The sequence below is a fragment of the Mesoplodon bidens genome (genome assembly GCF_964165515.1).
Source record: "Mesoplodon bidens genome assembly, chromosome: 13".
NCBI lineage: Eukaryota > Metazoa > Chordata > Mammalia > Artiodactyla > Ziphiidae > Mesoplodon > Mesoplodon bidens.
The window spans coordinates 74,584,275-74,605,930 of NC_138169.1; the positions used below are offsets into that span (position 1 = coordinate 74,584,275).

Below are 21,656 nucleotides of genomic sequence, written 5' to 3' on the forward strand. Positions count from 1 at the left end.
TGGGTATATCCACCTAACCTAAATATTAACCCAAACTCAATTTGTCTACAACTAAACTCCTTACCAACTGTCTGCCTTCCCACTCCTCCCTCAAACACAAAGAAACGTGCTGCTTTTTGGCTAGTTAATGGTACCATGTAGTTGAACACTGGCCAGAAATTCAGGAACTATCTTTGACTCCACAACTATATTCACTCTCCCAGCCCCAAGCCAACTAAGTTCTGTAGTCTCCACCTCCTAATCATCTCTTCTCTTTCCTCTACCCTCGTTCAGACCACAAGTGGAATCTTGCCGCTAAAATAGTGCTGGGTTCAAATCACAGTTCTGTTACTTATGTGGAAAGACACTTCCAAGTTACTTAAACTCTCCCATATTCAATTTCCCCATTTATAAAACGGGGATGCCTTCCCCATAGAGCTGTTGGAATAAATGAGAAATATTTGCAAATGATATATATGATAAGGGGTTAATATCCAAAATATACAAAGAACTCAAACAAGTCAACATCAGAAAAGCAAAAAACCAGATTAAAAAATGGGCAGAGGATCTGAATAGACACTTGTCCAAAGACATACAGATGGTCAACAGGCACATGGAAAGATGCTCCACCGCACTAATCATAGGGAAATGCAGATCAAAACCGCAATGAGACATCACCTCACATCTGTTCAGAATGGCTATTATCTAAAAGACAACAAATAACAGATGCTGGTGAGGGTGTGGAGAAAAGGGAATCCTTGTGCACTGCTGGCAGAAATGTAAACTGGTACAACCACTATGGAAAGCAGCATGGAGATTATTTCTCAAAAAATTTAAAACAGAACTACCATAGGATCTAGCAACTCCACTCCAGGGTACTTATCCAAAGAAAATGAAAACACTAATGAGAAAAAATATAGGCACCCCTACGTTCACTGCAGCATTATTTACAATAGCCAACATATGGAAGCAACCTAAGTGCCCACCAACAGATGAATGGATAAAGATGTAGTATATATATACAACAGAATATTCCTCAGCCATAAAAAGACTGAAATCTTGCCATTTGCAACAACATGGATGGACCTAGAGAGTGTTATGCTAAGTGAAGTAAGTCAGACAGAGAAAGACAAGTACTGTATGACTTCACTTATATACGGAATATAAAAAACCAATGAACAAACAGAACAAAACAGAGTCATAGACACAGAGCACAAACAGGTGGTTGCCAGAGGGGAGGGAATTGGCAGGGAGGAGAGAAATAGGTGAGAGAGAGTTAGAGGTACAACCTTCCAGTTGCAAAATACATGAGTTACAGGTATGAAATGTACAGTGTAGGGAAATCAGTCAATAATTATGAAATATCTTTGTATGGTGATAGCTAACTAGACTTATCACTGTGATCATTTTGAAATGTATAGAAATACTGAATCACTACATTGTATACCAGGAACTAACAGTGTTATAGGTCAATTTTACTTGAAAAACAAACAAACAAACAAACTTATAGCACTAGATTTGTGGATACCAGCAGTAGGGGATGGGGGTGGGCGAATTGGATGAAGACAGGCAAAAGGGATAAACTTCCAGTTATAAGATAAATAAGCACTAGGGATGTAATGTACAACGTGGTAAGTATAATCAACACTGCCGTCTTACATATGAAAATGGTTAAAAGAGTAAATCCTAACAGTTCTTATCAGAAGGAAAAAAAAAGTTTGACATTACTATTTTATTTTTAAAATTTTATTTTACATGTGCAGTTTTATTTCAGCTTGGAAATCATGCACGAAATATGATCTAATAAAAAATTCTAATCTAATATAAAAATTCTAATCTAATATAAAAATTTTTTTTCTAGTTCTTTAATTCTCTATATGAGATGATGGATGTTCATTAAACTTATTGTGGTCATCATTTCACGATGTATGTGAGTCAAATCATTATGCTGTACACCTTAAACTTCTACAGTGCTGTATGGCAACTGTATCTCAATAAAACTGGAAGAAAAAAGAAAAAGTGAGAAACTGCATGTGAAGTACCAAGTACAGGTTGTGGCTCATTTACAGCAAGGAGGCTAAAATCATCCTATTTTTTGCTCCTTTCACAAATACCATTATAAAAACACTGCTGCCTAAGTCATCTTCCTCAATTGTAAACCTGGTCATTTCACATTCCTGCTTAAAACTCTGTAAACCGTTCCTTACAGGATAAACTACACAGAGGGCTGCGAGACTTGTTACTGGCAACCTTTCAACCTCACTCCCCAAATCTCCTCTACCCTCCAGCCATACCAACTATTTGCCTTTCCCAAATCTTTCAACAGTCCCGATGCCTGTCTTCTCTGCCTGGAATATGCACCCCATCTAGGAAACTTCTCCTTCTCCTTCAAGGTGCAGCTCAACTCTGAGAAACTGTTCCTGACTTTCACCTCTCCAGCCTGGCAGAGTTGCAGGATTCTAACCTCCTGATCCCTTAAATTTATCACACAGCATACTAACATTACATAAGCATAATGTTACATAATGTCACCTCCATTAGACAAGCTCTTTGGAGAAAATGACCTTTGTCTTATTCATACTTGTGTGGCACACAGTAGAATGCCTAAACATTCACCGACTAAACACAAACCTACTGGCAAATGTGACAACACGTGACCACTTACACCGAGCTTTGCAGCCACTTCTGCTCTCTCAGGGTAACACTGAGGAGTATGCGAACAATATCCAAATGTAAAATGCAGTGAATTTCTATCAAAGATTCAGAATGAGAAGTCATACCAGAATACTGTTCATTTGATTATCTCTAAATGCATGTTACTTACTGTCAATGTTTTCTGGTAATACGTAATCTTTGCCCGGACAGGATAGGGTTTATTACGAAAGTCCCTTTGGCAACTTGCTAAAGCTTGATTAGCACCATCACTATAGTGTGAGGGAAAGGAAGACAAACAAGAAACTTAAAGCTTCTCGATATGTTAAAAACTCACTATTTAAAATGATTAATGTCCAGAAAGGTCAAAACAAAATCAAGTTATGACAAAGCTTTGGGATATTTGAAGTTATTTATGCAGAAAACACCAAGTTGACACATGAGTTTTTCAGGACTCTGGATAACAAAAGGAGCCAACGTTACCACGGCTGCCTGCCGGCAAGGGGAAGGGATACTCTTCCTCTCCACAAGACTAGGGCAGGGTCAGAGTCACATACGGTGCTTTCAAAAAACACAGATTCCTGATCCCACCCTCAATCAGCTGAAGCAGAATCACAAGGGGGAGGCTTGGACCTCTTGTTTAAATATTTCAGTGGGTGGTCATGATGAACTACCAGAGTTACAAATCACTAAGGTAGGAAAGTAATTTTTCTTACAGTTCACTGACTGGCTAAAAGGTAATCCCCCCAACAAACATGTGAAAATTAAAAATGTACATACCTGATTCATACACATTATAAATATACTAAACACTCGGAAGTTTTGTAGCCCACTGAGAATCTTTTCAATACGGCAATACAAAGCCTGAATGACAGGGCACATGTTGCTCAGTCATTAGGTTGGTTAAGGCTCTGAACTTTATTTTTTAAAGATCCCTCTTAATAAAGATGAAAAAACATGACTACTGTTATCACCGAGAGCCAGGAATGTTTTATCAACCTTTAAAGGTACTATTTAATTTCAGGTTAACTACAACACATTTTTATGTTTGAAATCTAGGTGGTCCACAGAAAGAACTTAAAAACAAAACCAAATTAAGATAAGACCTTTCCACTAAGTTACAAAAGGCATCTCAAGGAAAAGAATAATCTTACTTCATCTGGAAAATGTTCAGATTTGAAACAATATATTTTATAAGGTTTCTAAAAAGAAGCTGAAATCAGGAATAATGTAAAAAATATACACTTACTTTTGATGGTCATATTGGATTTGTCCATTGTTGCCTATAATCACTATTGCAGGATTATTTTTCTATAAATAAAGAGAATGTATTTGTTTTAAAGTCTTTAGACCAAAGATCACTCTGGGTGTGCTATAAGTTCTCTAACACCTCTAAAATCCTGGACACTGTGAGCATGGGACTGGGGTGGGACTTATGGGAGCTCGGTAACAGGAGGACTAACATGGCCTCAGCACTCAAGGAGCTCAATGTTAAAGCTCTCCTTTAACTTGCTAATCATGACCTCGGATAATCAGCGGACAAACTACTGACTGAAACAATGATCATCAGTCTTAGGGCTGCTAAGGACAAGTTAATGTTTCCAATTCATAAGTACATTTTGCTCTTAACTGTTTTAGAGAAATCGGCTGATCAAAAAGTGTGATTAACATATATGAAAACATATCAACATGTGAGCTAGTAATAGTTATGCACATATTTTCATGAAAACAAACAGTAATAATCTTCTAAACACTAACCACCTACACCTAAATGACTCATGCTGATCCATCAAAATTATTAAGCATAAACAGGGTGATGGCGAGGTGGGTACTGAAAAGTTCTCAGACCCGAGGTTCCACTGTTACCTTAAGTTGGTAGATGACAAATCATGAACTCCTAGCTTTAAATTTATAAATTCCCAGCTATATAAAGACTAATCATCACACTTAAAATACAGTTTGGGGAGTCCTCTACTATTAAACTGACAGAAGTGTTAAATAAGCTATATTGTTCACAGCCTAACTTTGTTAGCAAATATATTAAAATGGGTAACAGTCCTGAAAACAAACATACCTTTCCATCATTGTCAAAAGAATCAAAAAATATTCCAACACCATTCCACATATCAGCTGATCCAAACACAGGACCCTCCAAGCCTTGATTTTCTGTATACCAAATTGCCTGTAAATACATGACGCGGGACATTTAGAGACTAGTGGTTTTTGCATGTGTACAAATTTTCCAAGTTAAAGAGATTACCGTACCAGGCCATCAGCTCCAATTCGACCTCTTCCAGTCACTCGAAATGTCACCTCAACTTCCCAGTTCTCAAAGGCTGCTTTTGTCTTTGTCCACACTGATCCTCTTTGGCTTTTTAAAGATGGTGCTATTCGAATTTGATCTGAACTTGGAATAGCATCTAGAATAGAAATCAGGGAAGAAAAGTTTTGTTATAATTAGATAAAACTCAATGAATCACCACCAAACTGTTACATATACCTACTGAGACCTAGGTTTAACTCAGTTACCTGTATGGTAACTTTGTTAGGAAAAAATTTCATGTCGACAGTTTCAGCTTTTACATTTTAGTGGGTTTTGATATTCCCCTCCTATCTTTGGAAGAGTGCAATATCTCTGCAAAAAAAATTAAAGCTGCAACCAAACACTAAAGATTCAAGGGGCAGCAGGGAGGAAACTACAGCTTGAAAGGCAAATCAACTATTTAATTCTCATGATATTCTTTTTCAAATACCTGAAAATTTTGCATATTTTCTTTTTTAAAACTGCGATTTTTTTTTTTTTTACCGGTTTACAAATGTTAGAAAGCTCAAACAGTGTGAAAAGAACATACCACTAGGAATCAAGAGACTTATTCCTAGTCTCAGTTCAGCTGTGTGACTTTGAGCAAATAATTCTCTTACTCTCTCGGGCTCACCATATGTTCACCTGTAAAATGAAGGGGCTAGGCTCAATCACTTATGTACACCCTAAAAGTTATATGTAAAAATTTGAGCATATATACATTCTTCTAGGGAGAGGGTCAATCAACTGAATTTCAAGTCAATAATCAGTTCTTCAGCATCAGGAGATTCTCAGAGAGAACAGTGATCCCCCAAATGATGGTCTGCATCTCCATTCACTTACTAGCTGTTTGATCGTAGGCAAGTTACTCCATTTCTCTAACAACCTCACAGGCATATAAGTGCTTATATAAGTGCATATAAATATTTCAATAAATGTTAGCTGTTCCTATTATTGGACTAGATAATGATTAAAGCACCTTTGAGGTCTAAATTTGAACAATTCTGGCACACCTTTTCAGATATTAACCAGTTCTGACATTCTGACGTCCACGCTGGGACATAACTGTATTGTCTCTTTACAGGTAGGAAAAATGGACTGAAAGACAAGTTGAGATATTTTAGTAAGTTCAGCCACTATTTGTCACCATCACTTTCAAACACTTAAAGGTTTGGGGAAGTCATCACAGAAAAAGCCCTGGATATAGAAATCAGAAGACCCGGATTTGAGGACTATTCTACTGACACTATCTATGTAACCTTTTCCAAGAACCCTAACCTTTCTGAACATCAGTTTTTTTCACCTATAAAACAGATAACACCTGCCTTGCCTACCAAGGATCTAATCAGAGCATGAAGAAGGTGAAAGAGCTCTGAGAGCTATAAAGGCTTACAAATTGCTGTTATCATTTTTGTCCTTATGGACCCAAGGATGTGTACTGACAGTACAAAAGAACATGAGAGTTAAGGAGAAGAAACACCATAGATTTGGTCTTAATTTGGGGATGATGTAAGGGGACACGTTTAAACTAAATCTTAAAAATTTCTCTGTTTAAAAAAATTGTTTTAAATAATGGATCTCAGGGCAAAATGAAAGGGGAAAAAATGATCCGTGGAGTTAAGAAAGCTGTGAGACTAAAAATTACAGTGATAATGAAAGCAAGGGATACCCATAAGCAGTGATTCCCAGAGTCAACAGACAGAAAAGTCACTAGCTAAAATTCTAATCTCTTTATTTCAAATTCAATCTAGCCATACAACTTTCATTCACCCAGGTACATTATCTGACATTTCTGCAGCAGAAAAGCTTAGTTGGTTATAGGTTCTGAAAAGGAAGTCAATGTGACTAATTTAAGTAGTTGAAAAAGAAGAGCAAGCCGGCAATGGAGAATGGCAGAAGCGAAAAACTGTCAACACATTTACCACCACTACTGAAAAATTCATCATCATTCCAAGAAAAGAAACAAAAATCCCCCAAACCTGTGTTTCGTACACCTGCATCGTCTTTGTGTATTCAAACAATGTTACCTTGATAACAGTTGCCCAGCTACATACCCTTGATGAGTGGGCATATAATAAATATCCGCTGAGTAACAAAATGCACTCCACTTCAAATATTTAATGACTTGGTCATTAAGTCAAATTGAAATGTATGCCTTTTAATTATATATTAATTTCAGTGAAATAGCACTTCCTAAAAGTGTGCTTCCTATTCAGCAACTACTTTCTAGAAATGGAACATTTTGTTTCAAGCACTCGACAATCTAAAACGAGGTATACAAACCTTACATAAATGATTACTTAATAACACATAAAGATGGAATTCAAACTGCCAGTGCTTCTTACCCCAGATAAAGGCATTTGCCACTTGTTTCAAAGGTTGCATCTGACGGTCACTGAACAGAGTTTACAGCATGCCAAGTGCTACGGCTGATTCCTTAGTCAGAGGTGACACATCCGCACTAAAGTACAGATATGGTTTCTTTCACATATCTAAATACCTAGCAAGGATCTCTTACCCACTAACAGCGCTTAACAGTGCCAAACACATAAAATCGGTAACACATGGAGCACAGGTTATTTCAATTCACCCCCCCACAAAAAAACTAAAAACAAAACAGCTGTATATATAATGCTATTCTTAGCCTCAAGTTCTCAATCAATAACCCCCCTCCCTTCTTCTACTAAATAAAGCAACGTGTGACTATTAAATTACCTACTGTGTTAATACAAGAGAAAGATCACACCAAGTCACTGAGAAAGGCAAACTTAACGTACAGTTCCAAGAGGGTGAGAAGAATGTCCTCTGACATAAAGACTTAAAGATTATTCTAAAGCCAACACATGCCACCTCTAAAGCCGTCGGGGGGCATCGGGTACAAACTGGAGCATTACCCACTGCTAACACCGGAGGAGAAAAAGCAGGGGAGGGCCGAGGGGGAGCGGGAAAGAAGGTGGAGGGCTGCCAGACCAGGTCTCAGGTTCGGAGGAGACGTGGCGTTGGGGTGAGACGTGATGCCCAGAAGCGAGCTCAAGGGAGTACTTGGAAGTGCGGGAACTAATGAAAAACCTCTAGCCCAAACGGAAAGAACAGACAACATCAAAGAAGGGAGGAGGAAGGTCGGGTGGAGAGAATGTGGGAAAGGCTGGGGGGCTGGCGGAGGGAACCCTGCAGACCAGAGCCGGCGTGCAGGCGAGGCTGCTGAGAAAGGTCCCCTCCACCGCGCATACGGGGTGCAGCGGGGGAGAAGGTGATGAGGAGGAGGCTCAAGGCGGGGAGGGGACCCGGGCCCCCCGACCTCTGCCCTGGCTTACTCCCCGCGTGGGCCCAGAAGGGCACGGTCCCGTCGCTCTGCACCAGGTGCGGTCCCTTGAAGCTGTATTTGTACTCGAAACGCCGATGTGGCTGCGCGCCTGGGGTGCCCGTGGCGCCGGCAGCTGCCGGGTGGCCTCCTACGCCGTCGCCCCCGACGAAACGACAGAGCGACAGCAGCAAAGCGCAGAACAGCGGCCGAGCTCCGGCCCAGGGACCCCTTTGCCTGGATCCCGCCATCTTGGATTCTGGGAAACGGGAGGCCGGCGGAAGGAGGAGGGGGCGGGCGCTGCCGCCGGCCAACAGGGCGCTCCATGATTGGCGGAGCCCGGGGGACCCCGAGGGCAAGGGTGAGCTCCGCCCCCAGCCTCCGCTGTCCAGGAGGCTGCTGGACCCAGAATATCTGTGGGCGGGGTCTGGGGCGGCAAGGTCCGCCCGCTCCTCCTATCCTCTCCCAGGGCGGGAAAGGGACTGCAACATACCCTTCCCACCTGATGTGGAGTGTTGGAGGAGCAGACCCGAAGGCCAGGAGCTTCCTCCTGCCTCCTAACATACTTTAGAATTCTCGAGCCCTGACATGGAAGCCACCTAAGTGTCCATCGACAGATGAATGGATAAAGAAGATGTTGCACATATATACAATGGAGTATTATTCAGACATAGAAAGAAACGAAATTGAGTTATTTGTGGTGAGGTGGATGGACCTAGAGACTGTCATACAGAGTGAAGTAAGTCAGAAAGAGAAAAACAAATATCATATGCTAACACACATATATGGAATCTAAAAAAAAAAAAGGTTCTGAGGAACCTAGGGGCAGGACAGGAATAAAGACGCTGACGTAGAGAATGGACTTGAGGACACGGGGAAGGGGAAGGGGAAGCTGGGACGAATTGGAGAGTGGCATGGACTTATATATACTACCAAATGTAAAGTAGATAGCTAGTGGGAAGCAGCCGCATAGCACAGGGAGATCAGCTTGGTGCTTTGTCACCACCTAAAGGGGCGTGATAGGGAGGGTGGGAGGGAGACACAAGAGGGAGGGGATATGGGGATATATGTGTATGTATAGCTGACTCACTTTGTTATAAAGCAGAAACGAACACACCATTGTAAAGCAATTATACTCCAGTAAAGAGGTTAAAAAAATAAAATAAAATACTTTAATTATTAAAAAAAATAAAAAGAATTCTCGAGCCCTGACACCTGTGGACCCACCACATCAATCCTCCCTGACTATAATAAACCTTTTCAATATTAGGTAGAAGAAAGGCATTCCTTTTGATGTGATACCCATTGTTCAGTAGCTGGTTTTCATTAGGTGGACTTTGCAGAATCATGTCTTTCCAGAAACAAGGCATAATCACGAATACTAATGGTCCTAGCCCCTGAGCTCCACCAACCTGTGTTAGGACATTTCAGACTGGGAACCAGCAATCCACAGGCCTGGAGAAACCTAAGATCTTTTTGTTGGTGTTGAATCAGGTGTGAGTTTATCACTCAACATTTACCGTTCTCAAAATCTAATCCCAAGAGCTTTCCAAATTTTGAAACCATAGCAATAAGGCATTCAAATGAAACTGAGTTTAGTTTTGGTAAGAGGAATAATGTGCTGTGAAGGGAGGGAGAAATAGAATCGGGACATTTGAGATAGTATTGGTCTTTGATTCAACAAATAAGTTCTGCATTTTAAAAGGGAATCTCCTTTGCCTTACCTAGAAAAAAATATTGTCAAAATATTCATGATCATCCAGGTTTTTCATAAATGTCTTACTGAATTTTTTTTCAAATCTGAGAATAAGCAGTATGATTTAAATAGCTTATTTCATTAGCTCTTCTAGTGTTCAGCAGGTGCTCTGTGCAAATTGTTCCATTTGTAGATTTTTTTTCTTTTTTTCTTCTTTTTTGGGGGGCGCCGAGCTGTGTGTGGGATCTTAGTTCCCTGACCAGGGAACGAACCCACGCCCCCTGCAGTGGAAGCTTGGAGTCCTAACCACCGGACCACCAGGGAAGTCCCTGTGGATTTATTCTTTTTTTTTTTTTTTTTTGCGGTACGTGGGCCTCTCACTGTTGTGGCCTCTCCCGTTGCGGAGCACAAGCTCCGGACGTGCAGGCTCAGCGGCCATGGGTCACGGGCCCAGCCGCTCCGCGGCCTGTGGGATCTTCCCGGACCAGGGCACGAACCCGTGTCCCCTGCATCGGCAGGCGGACTCTCAACCACTGCGCCACCAGGGAAGCCCCCTGTAGATGTATTCTTGATGTACTTGTGGGGAGAGGTGAACTTCACGTCCTCTTATTCCTCCATCAGGACCCCTCTCCTTGTTAGCTCTTAATGTGGGCTGTACCACATTAGCCCTAGGAGCTGCCTGCCCACATTATTTTAACTTATTTTTCATTGGCCTCACAACTTACCTCCAGATTCATGGGCCATTACTATTAAATCTCTTTCTAGTGCTCAAATCAAACCTTTAAGTTGAATATGGATTTATGGCTCCCCATTCTTCAGTCTCCAGATGTAACTAAATGAAAGTACACTCCTCATTACCACCTCAGCAATAGCAGGAACAAACGTTTAGTGTCTGTATAGTACCTGTGGGAACAAACATTTAGTGTCTGTAAAGTACCTTTGGGAACAAACATTTAGTGTCTGTATAGTACCTGTGGGAACAAACATTTAGTGTCTGTATAGTACCTGTGGGAACAAACATTTAGTGTCTGTATAGTACCTGTGGGAACAAACATTTAGTGTCTGTACAGTACCTGTGGGAACAACATTTAGTGTCTGTACAGTACCTGTGGGAACAAACATTTAGTGTCTGTACAGTACCTGTGGGAACAAACATTTAGTGTCTGTACAGTACCTGTGGGAACAAACATTTAGTGTCTGCGTAGTACCTGTGGGAACAAACATTTAGTGTCTGTACAGTACCTGTGGGAACAAACATTTAGTGTCTGTACAGTACCTGTGGGAACAAACATTTAGTGTCTGTACAGTACCTGTGGGAACAACATTTAGTGTCTGTACAGTACCTGTGGGAACAAACATTTAGTGTCTGTACAGTACCTGTGGGAACAAACATTTTGTCTGTACAGTACCTGTGGGAACAAACATTTAGTGTCTGCGTAGTACCTGTGGGAACAAACATTTAGTGTCTGTATAGTACCTGTGGGAACAAACATTTAGTGTCTGTATAGTACCTGTGGGAACAAACATTTAGTGTCTGTAAAGTACCTGTGGGAACAAACATTTAGTGTCTGTATAGTACCTGTGGGTCATTGCTCCAGTCTCTTCAGGGTTTTCAATTCATAGGATTTAATCAGTTTACCTCCAATTCTTTCATCTCTGTGGGAACTAACTCTATGCCTTGCATAGAGTGAAAAATCAATAAATGTTAAAGAAATGTTAACGTTTATCTTTATGGCAAAGACTTAATGAATGCTTACTATATACCAGAAACTGCACTAAACGCTCTGCACATATTAGCTTATTTATTTTATTTAAAAAATGTTTTTATTGAAGTATAGTTGATGTACAGTATTATCTAAGTTACAGGTGTACAATACTATATAGTATTCACAATTTTTAAAGGTTATACTTCATTTATAGTTATTATAAAATATTGGCTATATTCTCTGTGTTGTACAGTACATCCTTGTAGCTTATGTTATACAACAGCGTATGGAAATACTTGTTTCTCCAGCCTGCTGGGCATCTAATGAGAGGTAGGTAGAAATATTTGAGGAAGGAGTCACTTACCAAGTCAAAAGATAAAACCTTCTGCCTGAAATGTGTATGCGATGACGGAGAGCAGCAGCCATCTTGTGACCGTTAAGAATGATGGTCCAGGAAGCCAGAGGAACCCCATCTTTAGCAATTTTCTGGAGCCCCTCTGGCAGGGGCGTTTTGCCTATCTCCAGACTTCTATCTTCTGAGATAAGACTCTCACTCGTTTAAGCCACTGTTTCCAGGTTTTGTTACCTGCAATCCTAACTGGTACCGTAGCTCACATGCATTGAGTGCTACTATGTATCAGGCACTGTTCTGGGTGGTAAATATACATTCACTCATTTAAGAGGAAATTAACCCAATGTTTTCATTTACTCTGCTGCTAGCTGTTTCATGTATAAGAAACAGTCCTCTTAACGTACTTGACTACCTTCCCTAACATCACATGTTGGACATCTTAAAGGCTCTTCTCCAAGTTTTTGCCAATTATAAACCAGTGATGAAGCACAAAGGCTTTGGAGTCAACTGACTGGGGGGTGACCCTTGGTTTTCCCAGCGTGTGGTCTTGGGCAAGGTGTTTAGCCTCTCTAAAGCTTGGTTTCCTCATCTAGATAAGGGAGATTCATAACAGTACCTATGCCATTTAAAATTTTCCATTTGAGAAAGAATTCACTGCCTGGAACCCAGTAAGGTCTCAATAAACGTGAGCTATTCTGGTGACATCTTTTCCCTCTTCCACTGATAGCAAAGAGAAGCCTAACTCAGCCCCATTAAATCAGTCACATCACGGTTGCATTCATCAGGAAATGCAGTCCATCACTTCTTCCCATCTCTTATTTTCTCCTCAAGGTAAGAAAACACACCCAAGTTGCAGTCAGGTTTGAACAGTGAACACTGAAGAACTCGCGACTTCATAGTAATGTAAACTGCCCGACATCTTTTAGGTGAGTAGCAGATGGTTTATGAATAGCCTCAGAGTCATGCCACAGATTTGGAAAGAGCAGAGCTAATATGACTAATTTGGTCTATTTTAATTGTATTACAAATGCTATAGTAGTTAGTGCTAAAGAATTTGCCAGTTACATTTAAATTTGCAATTTAATTTCTTCATGGTGACCTTTTAGTCAATGAATAAAATACAGGTAAGAATTGCCTTGGATGCAGTTTAGGTTAGGACAGAGAAGGGAGAATGATGCTGTATTTGACACAGTATGTGTCCACATCGGTTGTCTATGTATTAATTAATATGTCATGTGTGGGTTAGGTATCCATAAGCTATCAAATAATATTTGTCTTAAGCAGTCGGTGCATGTGAAGATACTCTTCTTGGTCCTGTGTTGTTTAAATAGACTAATTGACCCCATTCCAACCTTTAATATATAATTTTAAATTTGGAATTTCACCAAAATGTGAGATTTTGGTAAAATGTAAAATGTAAATTACATCTTGGTAAATGTAAAATTAGGCCTGACACTTGAAAGAAGATATGTTGTTCACCATAAAACAACTGTTGAACTTTTCTTCATATATGAAAAGGTCAGTCATAATATGACCCTTTATACTTCCATTGGGACAAAACATTATCTTTCATTCCTTTGACAACTTCAAGGTAAAGTTAAGAGGGGGGGAAAAAAGGGAAGAAATAGTAGGCAGGAGAACAGAAAGCAAAAGAAGAGAGAAAGAAATGTTTGGAGAGGGGAGGAAAATGTTCTTATCTGAACTGTGATATCCTGAACCATTTTTGACCACAGAATAAATATTTGTAGATACTGATTTCCCAATGCAAAATGACAAAGACCAGTAAAGGGAGGTTAAGCAAAACATTTAAATTGGGAGTCAAAGTTCGATGTAAAGAAAGGGGACATTAACGTAGATAGGGAATAATCACACCCCTTCACTATATATTAAAGAAGAATTGAACCAGAGCTTTTAGGAGTTTATTTCTCCGTTCGCTGGAGATAAAGACTTTTGCACACATTTGGAATGCTGGAGTGTATTCAATATGGAAACTGAAAGAAATCTCAGTGACATGTGAGGCAATAACAAAAATTTGTCAGCTACTGGCTAGCTCAATAAGTAAAGGATTTTTTATTTAATTCTTTCCAAGTTGTGGCACCCATGGCAAGATGATGCTGGAAAGAGAATAATTTGTTAATAACAAATCTCCAGCAATGCCAATCTCCCACCAGACCAAAAAAATGCTTTAAGCAATTTAGGTCAGAATTAGGGTTTTTTTCCTCTCCTCTCTCCAAAACAGCAGGCATATAGTAAAACCATATTATTTCAAACTTCCCACTTTATACAAAATTAAATTCCAGGTGAATTAAAAATCTACACGTGAAAAAGCAAAATTATAAATCTTTTAGAGGAAAATATAAGTGAATATATTTATGACTTCAGTGTAGGAAAATATTTCTTTCAAACAAACACAAAAGCTCAATTCATAAAGCAGAAATATTGATATACTCACCTACTGAAAATTCACAAAAACTTTTATTCAGCAAAAGGTGCACTAAACAAAGTGGAAGAAAATGTCACATACAGGAAGAATATAATTTCTATGCATAAATCTGGCAAGGGATCAGTATCCAGAACAGAAGAAGAACTCCTTGAAATCTATAAGAAAAAACATACATGCCAATTAAAAAAAAAACACAGAGGATTAGAATTGGCCATTCCCCCAAGAGGAAATCTGAATTGCCAAGAAATAAATGTTAAGATTTATCCCAAGTAATGTGAATTAAATCAGAGAAATTGAAATTAAAACAACGGGATACCATTTCCTAGTTATCAGACTAGTAAAAATTTAGAAGTATGATAATATCAAATACTGGCTAGTATATAGAGAAATGGGAACTTTCAGACACTCCCCTCACCAAAGGCACATATTCTTGTTAGCAAAGAGTCGGAGGTGAGATCTATAGTCCATGAGACACTTCAGTAGCTTTAGAATTCGATATGATAATCCTCATTTTTGCTTAAGCTAGTTGGAAAGGATTCCACTTAGTTGCAGCAAAAATGGTGTTAAAACTACAGTTACGTGTCAGTTCTTTGCTTGCATTAGTGGAACCTCATAATGACTTTGAAACAATTGTATTTGATAAGAGTAATGAAAATGGTATTGTCTGCTTGCTTCTTGAATGTGATTATCCATTCATGCATGCATGCGTTTATTCCTATTTACTCATCAAATAAAATTGAGTGCTCCCATATATATGGAATCTAAAAAAAAAAAAAGGGTCTGATGAATCTTGGGGCAGGACAGGAATAAAGACGCAGACATCGAGAATGGACTTGAGGACAAGGGGAGGGGGAAGGGTAAGCTGGGACGAAGTGAGAGAGTGGCATGGACATATATACACTACCAAATGTAAAACAGATAGCTAGTGGGAAGCAGCCGCATAGCACAGGGAGATCAGCTCGGTGCTTTGTGACCTCCTAGAGGGGTGGGATAGAGAGAGTGGGAGGGAGACGCAAGAGGGAGGGGATATGGGGATATATGTATACACGTGGCTGATTCACTTTGTTGTGCAGCGGAGACTGGCACAGCATTGTGGGGCAATTATACTCCAATAAAGATGTTAAAAAAAAAAAGAAAGCCACTATACTTCGAACTCCCAGTTTCCTCTAGTGCAGCGGTCCCCAAACTTTCTGGCACGAGGGACCGGTTTCATGGAAGACAATTTTTCCACGGACCGGGTGTGGGGGGGTTGGTTTCGGGATGATTCAAGAGCATTACATTTATTGTGCACTTTATTTCTATTATTATTACACTGTAATATATAATGAAGTAATTATACAACTCACCATAATGCAGAATCAGCGGGAGCCCTGAGCTTGTCTTCCTGCAACTATATGTTCCTGTTTGGGGGTGATGGGAGACAGTGACACTGAAGTGTGTTGCTTATGTCCATCTACTCCGTAATCTCATTTTGGTTTCTGTCACTGCAGAAAACCCTGCTTCACAAAAATAGGATGATGGAAATGGAAGCAGGCTTTTCAGTGCTTTTGTGGCAGTCTCAGGATATTCCGCCGTGACTTTAATCCAGAACGTACGGAGATTTGAAGTTGTCTCAAACATACTTTTAAGGCCACCGTCATGTGCGATCTCAAGCAGCTGATCCTCTTCTAGCATGGACAAAGTCAATTCACCAGGTTTATTCACAAATGGGTCACAGATCCATTCCTTCCCAGTTCGGGGGGTCTTTTGTGGTTGGGAAGTAATGCTCAAACCCTTTTGAAAGCTGAGATAGATGAGCAGTCTTGAAGGTTTCACGGTTTCGTTGGATAGCTGGTTGCCACATATTATACAAAGTGGGCTTGGGGAATGTGAATCACCTGTTGCAATGAACCTGTAATTTAAGTAGGACTCTTGGTATTTTCTTTTAAATGCAGCTTTCTTTTTGTTGGAAGCCTTAGAGCCTTCTGCTCTCTCATCGTTGGGTCTTTCCCCCTTTTCAAAGAAGCTCTCCAGCAATATTTGTTTTTTTACCCATTTTGGCTAGGGTGAGCTTGTGGGCTTACCAAAACTGTGACTGAGACCAGTGCACAGTGCGGGAAAGAGGCGCAGACGGAAGTGGTAAATAAAATAATGGGCGGGCCATGCGTGGACGCAAATAAGTGTCGAATTCTGACTTAAAGCCTGCCACCAGACGCAGCTTAATTGTCACTTGCCACTCACTGATAGGGTTTTGATAAGAGTCTGCAAACAATTGACTTATTATGGTCTCTGTGCAGTCAAACCTCTCTGCTAATGATAATCTGTGTTTGCAGCCGCTCCCCAGGGCTGGCATCGCCGCCTCAGCTTCACCTCAGATCATCAGGCATTAGGTTCTCATAAGGAGCGCGCAACCTAGATCCCTCGCATGCGCAGTTCACAGGTTTGTGCTCCTATGAGAATCTAATGGCGACGCTGATCCAACAGGGGGTGGAGCTCAAGCGGTGGTGAGGGTGATGGGGATGAACGGCTCACTCGCCGGCCGCTCACCTCCTGCTGTGCGGCCTGGTTCCTATCAGGCCATGGACCAGTACCAGTCCATGGCCCCGGGGGTTGCAGACCCCTGCTCTAGTGGACTTTTAGTTTATAACAGCCCCTCCCAACTTTCCCTTCTCCTCAACAAAACGTTTCTTCTCCTTTCTTTGCTAGACTTGCATGTGGTTTACTATAGTTGAGTGTCTTGAATTGCAGTTGTTTTCTGCTCCCAGATAAACTTGCTTTGCTGGTATAATAAAAAAAATATTGAGTGATCCGCTATACTAGAGGCAAGGTAGTAGGAATACAACTTCCTGGGAGATTTCAGGCTTCAGCTTAAAAAATTGTTATAAAACGTTAATAGAGGCTTCCCTGGTGGCACAGTGGTTAAGAATCCGCCTGCCGATGCAGGGGACACGGGTTCGAGCCATGGTCTGAGAAGATCCCACATGCCGTGGAGCAACTAAGCCCGTGCACCACAGCTACTGAGCCTGTGCTCTAGAGCCCGCGAGCCACAACCACTGAGGCCCACAGGCCTCGAGCCTGTGCTCTGCAACAAGAAAAGCCCACGCACTGCAACGAAGAGTAGCCCCCGCTCACCGCAACTAGAGAAAGCCCGCGCACAGCAACGAAGACCCAACTCAGCCAAAAAAAAAAAAAAAAAAATTTAATAAATAGGATGCTTTCAGCTGCAAGAATGAAAACACTCAATTTGAAATGGCTGAAACAATAGGGAAACCTGGCATCGGGCAGAACTGTAAGTTAGAGGTAGGTAGGGCTGGATGCAGGAAGGTATAAGCCACCTCTGCTCTGCATCTTGGAAATGTCTGTGGCCCTACCTTGCATTGACTTTGTCCTCAGGTTTCTCTCCAAGTTCTAAGATGGCGGTTCCTTCCTCATGTTCCACGAGAGATAGAAAATCTCTCTTCCAACCTTGGAATAAAATTTCCACCCTTCATTTGATGAGGTCCACTTAGGTTACATGTCCATCTTTGGAACATTAACAGTAGACAGGGGAAGACCATGCACTGACTCAGTTACTGGTAAAGAGCATGGGATTAGGAGGTGTGGTTAGGAACAATGGTTCTCAAACTTTAGTGGGATTCAGAATCACCTGGGGAGCCCCACGCCCAACATTTCTAGATAACATAGTAGGCTGAGGATAGGATGTAAGGATTTGCATTGCTAACAAGTTCCAGGTGATGCTAATGATGTTTCTCTGGGGACTACGTGTTGAGAATCACTGGCCTGGACAAATCAAGGTCTATCCGAGGAGCTGAAGATGGGGTCGGCTCCCGAGCCACATGGGCTATATGTGTGAGGGGTGAATATCTAACCAAAGCCGGGAGCTCAGTTCAGAAGGAAGAAAGTTGAAATGCAAGACTGGAAGGCAACCAACAGTGTCTCCACTGTTTAAGCAACAACATGATAATGTCTTATAGAGTTTATAGATCACTAAGGATGCAAAATGAAAGAGTGATCTAAGTTAGGAGGATGTGATAACATGATTATAAGAACAAAGAGTTTTCAGTTCAAGATTACACTATCGTTTAAATAATCAGCTTTTAATCAACAAGTATACAAGTATATATACAAGTATATACATTCTTTTTCATTGTGCTTGATCACAGGATATTGGATATAGTTCCCTGTGCTATACAGTAGGACCTTGTTTATCCATTCTCTATAATAGTTTGCATCTGCTAATCCCAAACTCCTAATCCATCCCATAGCCCCACTCTCCCCTCCCCCTTGGCAACCATAAGTCTTGAACAAAACTACTTTAAAACACTGTCAAAGAAAACCTCAGTTTCTATGGGTAATCCCTCCAAGATTTACCAAACCTCTCTAAAAGCAAATCACTCTGATGGCTTATTGAAGGTGCCATAGTCAAAGTCAATTTCCTGGTTTTCCCCACATACCATGATTAAGCTATGAACAAATGTAATTAAATGATTCTCATATAACCTTTCTAATAATTCCTATTCTGACTGCTACAGTTGAACAGAATGAGGGCTGCGTGATGCCTTATACACAATAGATGCTTAAATATGTTTAAAGGTGATACAGCGCTGAGGAATATAATCATGAACACACAAAGCTGTATATGTAATCAGTCAAGCATTCTGATAGACTAGGATTTTAGCAGTTTGCAGACAACTCCTTCAGGAATCTGAATGAATTATTTGAGGTGCCGAATCACCAATGATGTTTATTTCTAATTCGATTCAGTTCAACTTCCTAAACGCTTTTTGGATGGATGCCTGTGAGATTGCAGGCTCTGTACTATTTTGAGTTAGATACTTTAATGATGAGGACTATTAATAATATTTAAGATTTTAAGACAGTTTTTTTTAATCTTCTGGAACTACACTCAATAATTTCATTATAGTCTAAATGAATGAAAACCTGGTAATGCTAAATGTATGCTTTCATGACAAATCTCATTCAATACCTGCACTTACTCATATTTTACTTATATCCAAAGCCATTTCAAGAGGCATCCCATTAGGTGCATTCTAAGAGTCTCTCCTTTCCACTAATCTTGCTTTGAGCTCTGTATAATGTTAGGGAAAATACTATAGGGCCCCAACGTTTTCCCCCAAAGTGTCTGTTTTTTTAAAAATAGTTTCTTCCATTCCCTTGTTTGTCCATAACTGGTCCATGAAGCCTTGTAATTGAGTAAATGCATAGAGTAAAAATCTGCAATTATGATAAAAATATGTCCTTAAATTGAAAGCATGAGTTATCAAAGACAAATGGGTACAGGCTCCTGCACCAGAATGAATCTGCTCAATATTGACATAGCGAATTGTCTGGAGGAGATTAAACTGCAACTCGAAAAGCAGGCAGAGGAACAGTGAGTGACAGGGGCTTTATGGGGGGGCAGTGCCTCCCAGTGGGAGAGTTCATCTTCTTCCTCAAAGAGACGCCTTCAGGGATCATGTAACTTGAATTCCCTGTGAATTCAGTGTCATCTTAGCTTGACCAGCTCTGGAAGAACATATTAACCTCCGCTTGTGATTTTCAGAAAACCATTCTAATTTAGCAAGTAATTAAGGGTCACATGCAGGATAAAGAGCTAGATAATCTTGGATTACCCACAGGAAGCTTTGTCTCCAAGGCAACCCCCCGATGGAGGGGCTGTTAATTCGAAGGCCAGTCGGTTAATGAACTGGGAATGGTAACTGGCTCTCAGACCCGGTCGAACCAGGGACATGGAAATAACAATTATATTGCTATTGAATGATTCAGTGGTAGAAAAGAAATGCTTCAAAAGCCAGCAGAGGCAAAACATTTCAAGAAAGGATATAATTGTCACTGTTCTGCTAGACCAAGCCTAGGGATCTAAAATTAGCTTATCTTGAATTCAAGCTATGCCAATCTTTATTTATGAATTTTAGCCTCATCTCCAGCTGAATCCTCTGGTTTCAGTGCTTTCTATGACCTAATTACCCCACAGCCTCATTTCTCCAGAGGGGCAGCCTCAGTAACCCGACCAGGCTGGGAGAGTGGCCCAAGGGACCTTTGGAAGAAGAGACAAAAGTGGCATTGTCCATCAGAGTCTTTGATAACTCACGCTGGGCTAAAAAATAAGATAAAGTTGCACAGATGAGCACCCTAAGAGGATTTTTAGGCCAGGTTGGTAAAGGTGGAAGGGAAGCCTGCAGCCGACCTAATGAGAGAGGCTGGGATAAGATGAGCAGAAAAACAAAGGCAGCCCCACTCGGAAAACTCAGAGGGACAGAGTGGAAAATTGAAGTGCCCTTGCTGATGTCTTACGGATCCTCTCTTTTTGTTTTTCCCAATGGCCAAGGTTGGGTCTTACGTTCTCCATAAAACTTTCTACAACTCTTGAGCCCTTATTTACTTCTCTAAACGTTCACTGAACCACATTTCACACTCAACTGTATATTCTGTTTCAAGGCTTATTAACAGTTTCACCTGCCCTGATTTTGTGTCTCTTGGCTTGTAAGTCATGGTATATTTATTCAGTATTCTAGAAACGTGTACTGAGACTCAAGGGTGAGGTGGGCACCATGCTAAATGCCGGCGATACAGAGACGAATAAAATGTGGTGTCTGACAGAAGGACCTCACAGTGAAGGGAGTGAAAGGCAGGTAAGCGAGCAGAAACGTGTCGTGAACTCTGAGAGGGATGTAAACGCAGCTGGACGTACCTCTGGTGCCGTGTATTCTTGGATGTTCCGTAACAAGAAAGAGAGCTAGTGACACGAAAGATGATTTATCACCAAGGCCAATGGCATGGTTGACGACAACACCGTGAAGAAAAGTTTTGAGGACATACTGGCAGTGATAACTTTTAGCTCATAATCACCAAGTCAAGAAAAAGAAGAAAAGCAGAAAGTAGTGAATTTCTGGGTTAAGGTAGAAAAGGGTAAGGAGCAAGGAAGATATTTTGGTGAAGATTTACTCTAGCCTCCTTGACAGGAATATAAGACCAGCACGATGTGTTTTCAGGGTCTGCCGAGGTATACGTCCTTCTGAGCTAAGTCTTCCATCAGGACGGATTTGAGTGTGTGAGAGAGGAAAGTGAGCCCAAACCGACCAGGTGTAGATGACAGGAAATGGAAAGAGAATTCACTTTAAATGTGGCACTAAATTGGAAAAGGACAGGTTTCACAGTCATAGGGAACTAGTCGTAGGATTCCATGAAATAGATGTAAAGGCTGATGGGATTTATGAAGATTGGA

General features: G+C 40.8%; 1 protein-coding gene across 2 annotated transcripts in view; it reads right to left on the bottom strand.

The window, feature by feature from the left end:
* LMAN1 (lectin, mannose binding 1) overlaps nt 1-8,500 on the bottom strand; it is a 29,597-nt gene extending 21,097 nt beyond the window's left edge. For both annotated transcript variants that reach the window (XM_081253293.1, XM_081253292.1), the window contains exons 1-5: nt 8,248-8,500; nt 4,897-5,051; nt 4,706-4,813; nt 3,881-3,942; nt 2,804-2,903 (exon numbers count right to left, since the gene is read on the bottom strand). In XM_081253293.1, coding sequence (XP_081109419.1) covers nt 2,804-2,903; nt 3,881-3,942; nt 4,706-4,813; nt 4,897-5,051; nt 8,248-8,485 — 663 coding nt within the window. In that variant the 5' untranslated portion in view covers nt 8,486-8,500. The remainder of the gene's footprint in view (nt 1-2,803; nt 2,904-3,880; nt 3,943-4,705; nt 4,814-4,896; nt 5,052-8,247) is intronic.
* Between the last annotated feature and the right edge of the window lie 13,156 nt (nt 8,501-21,656).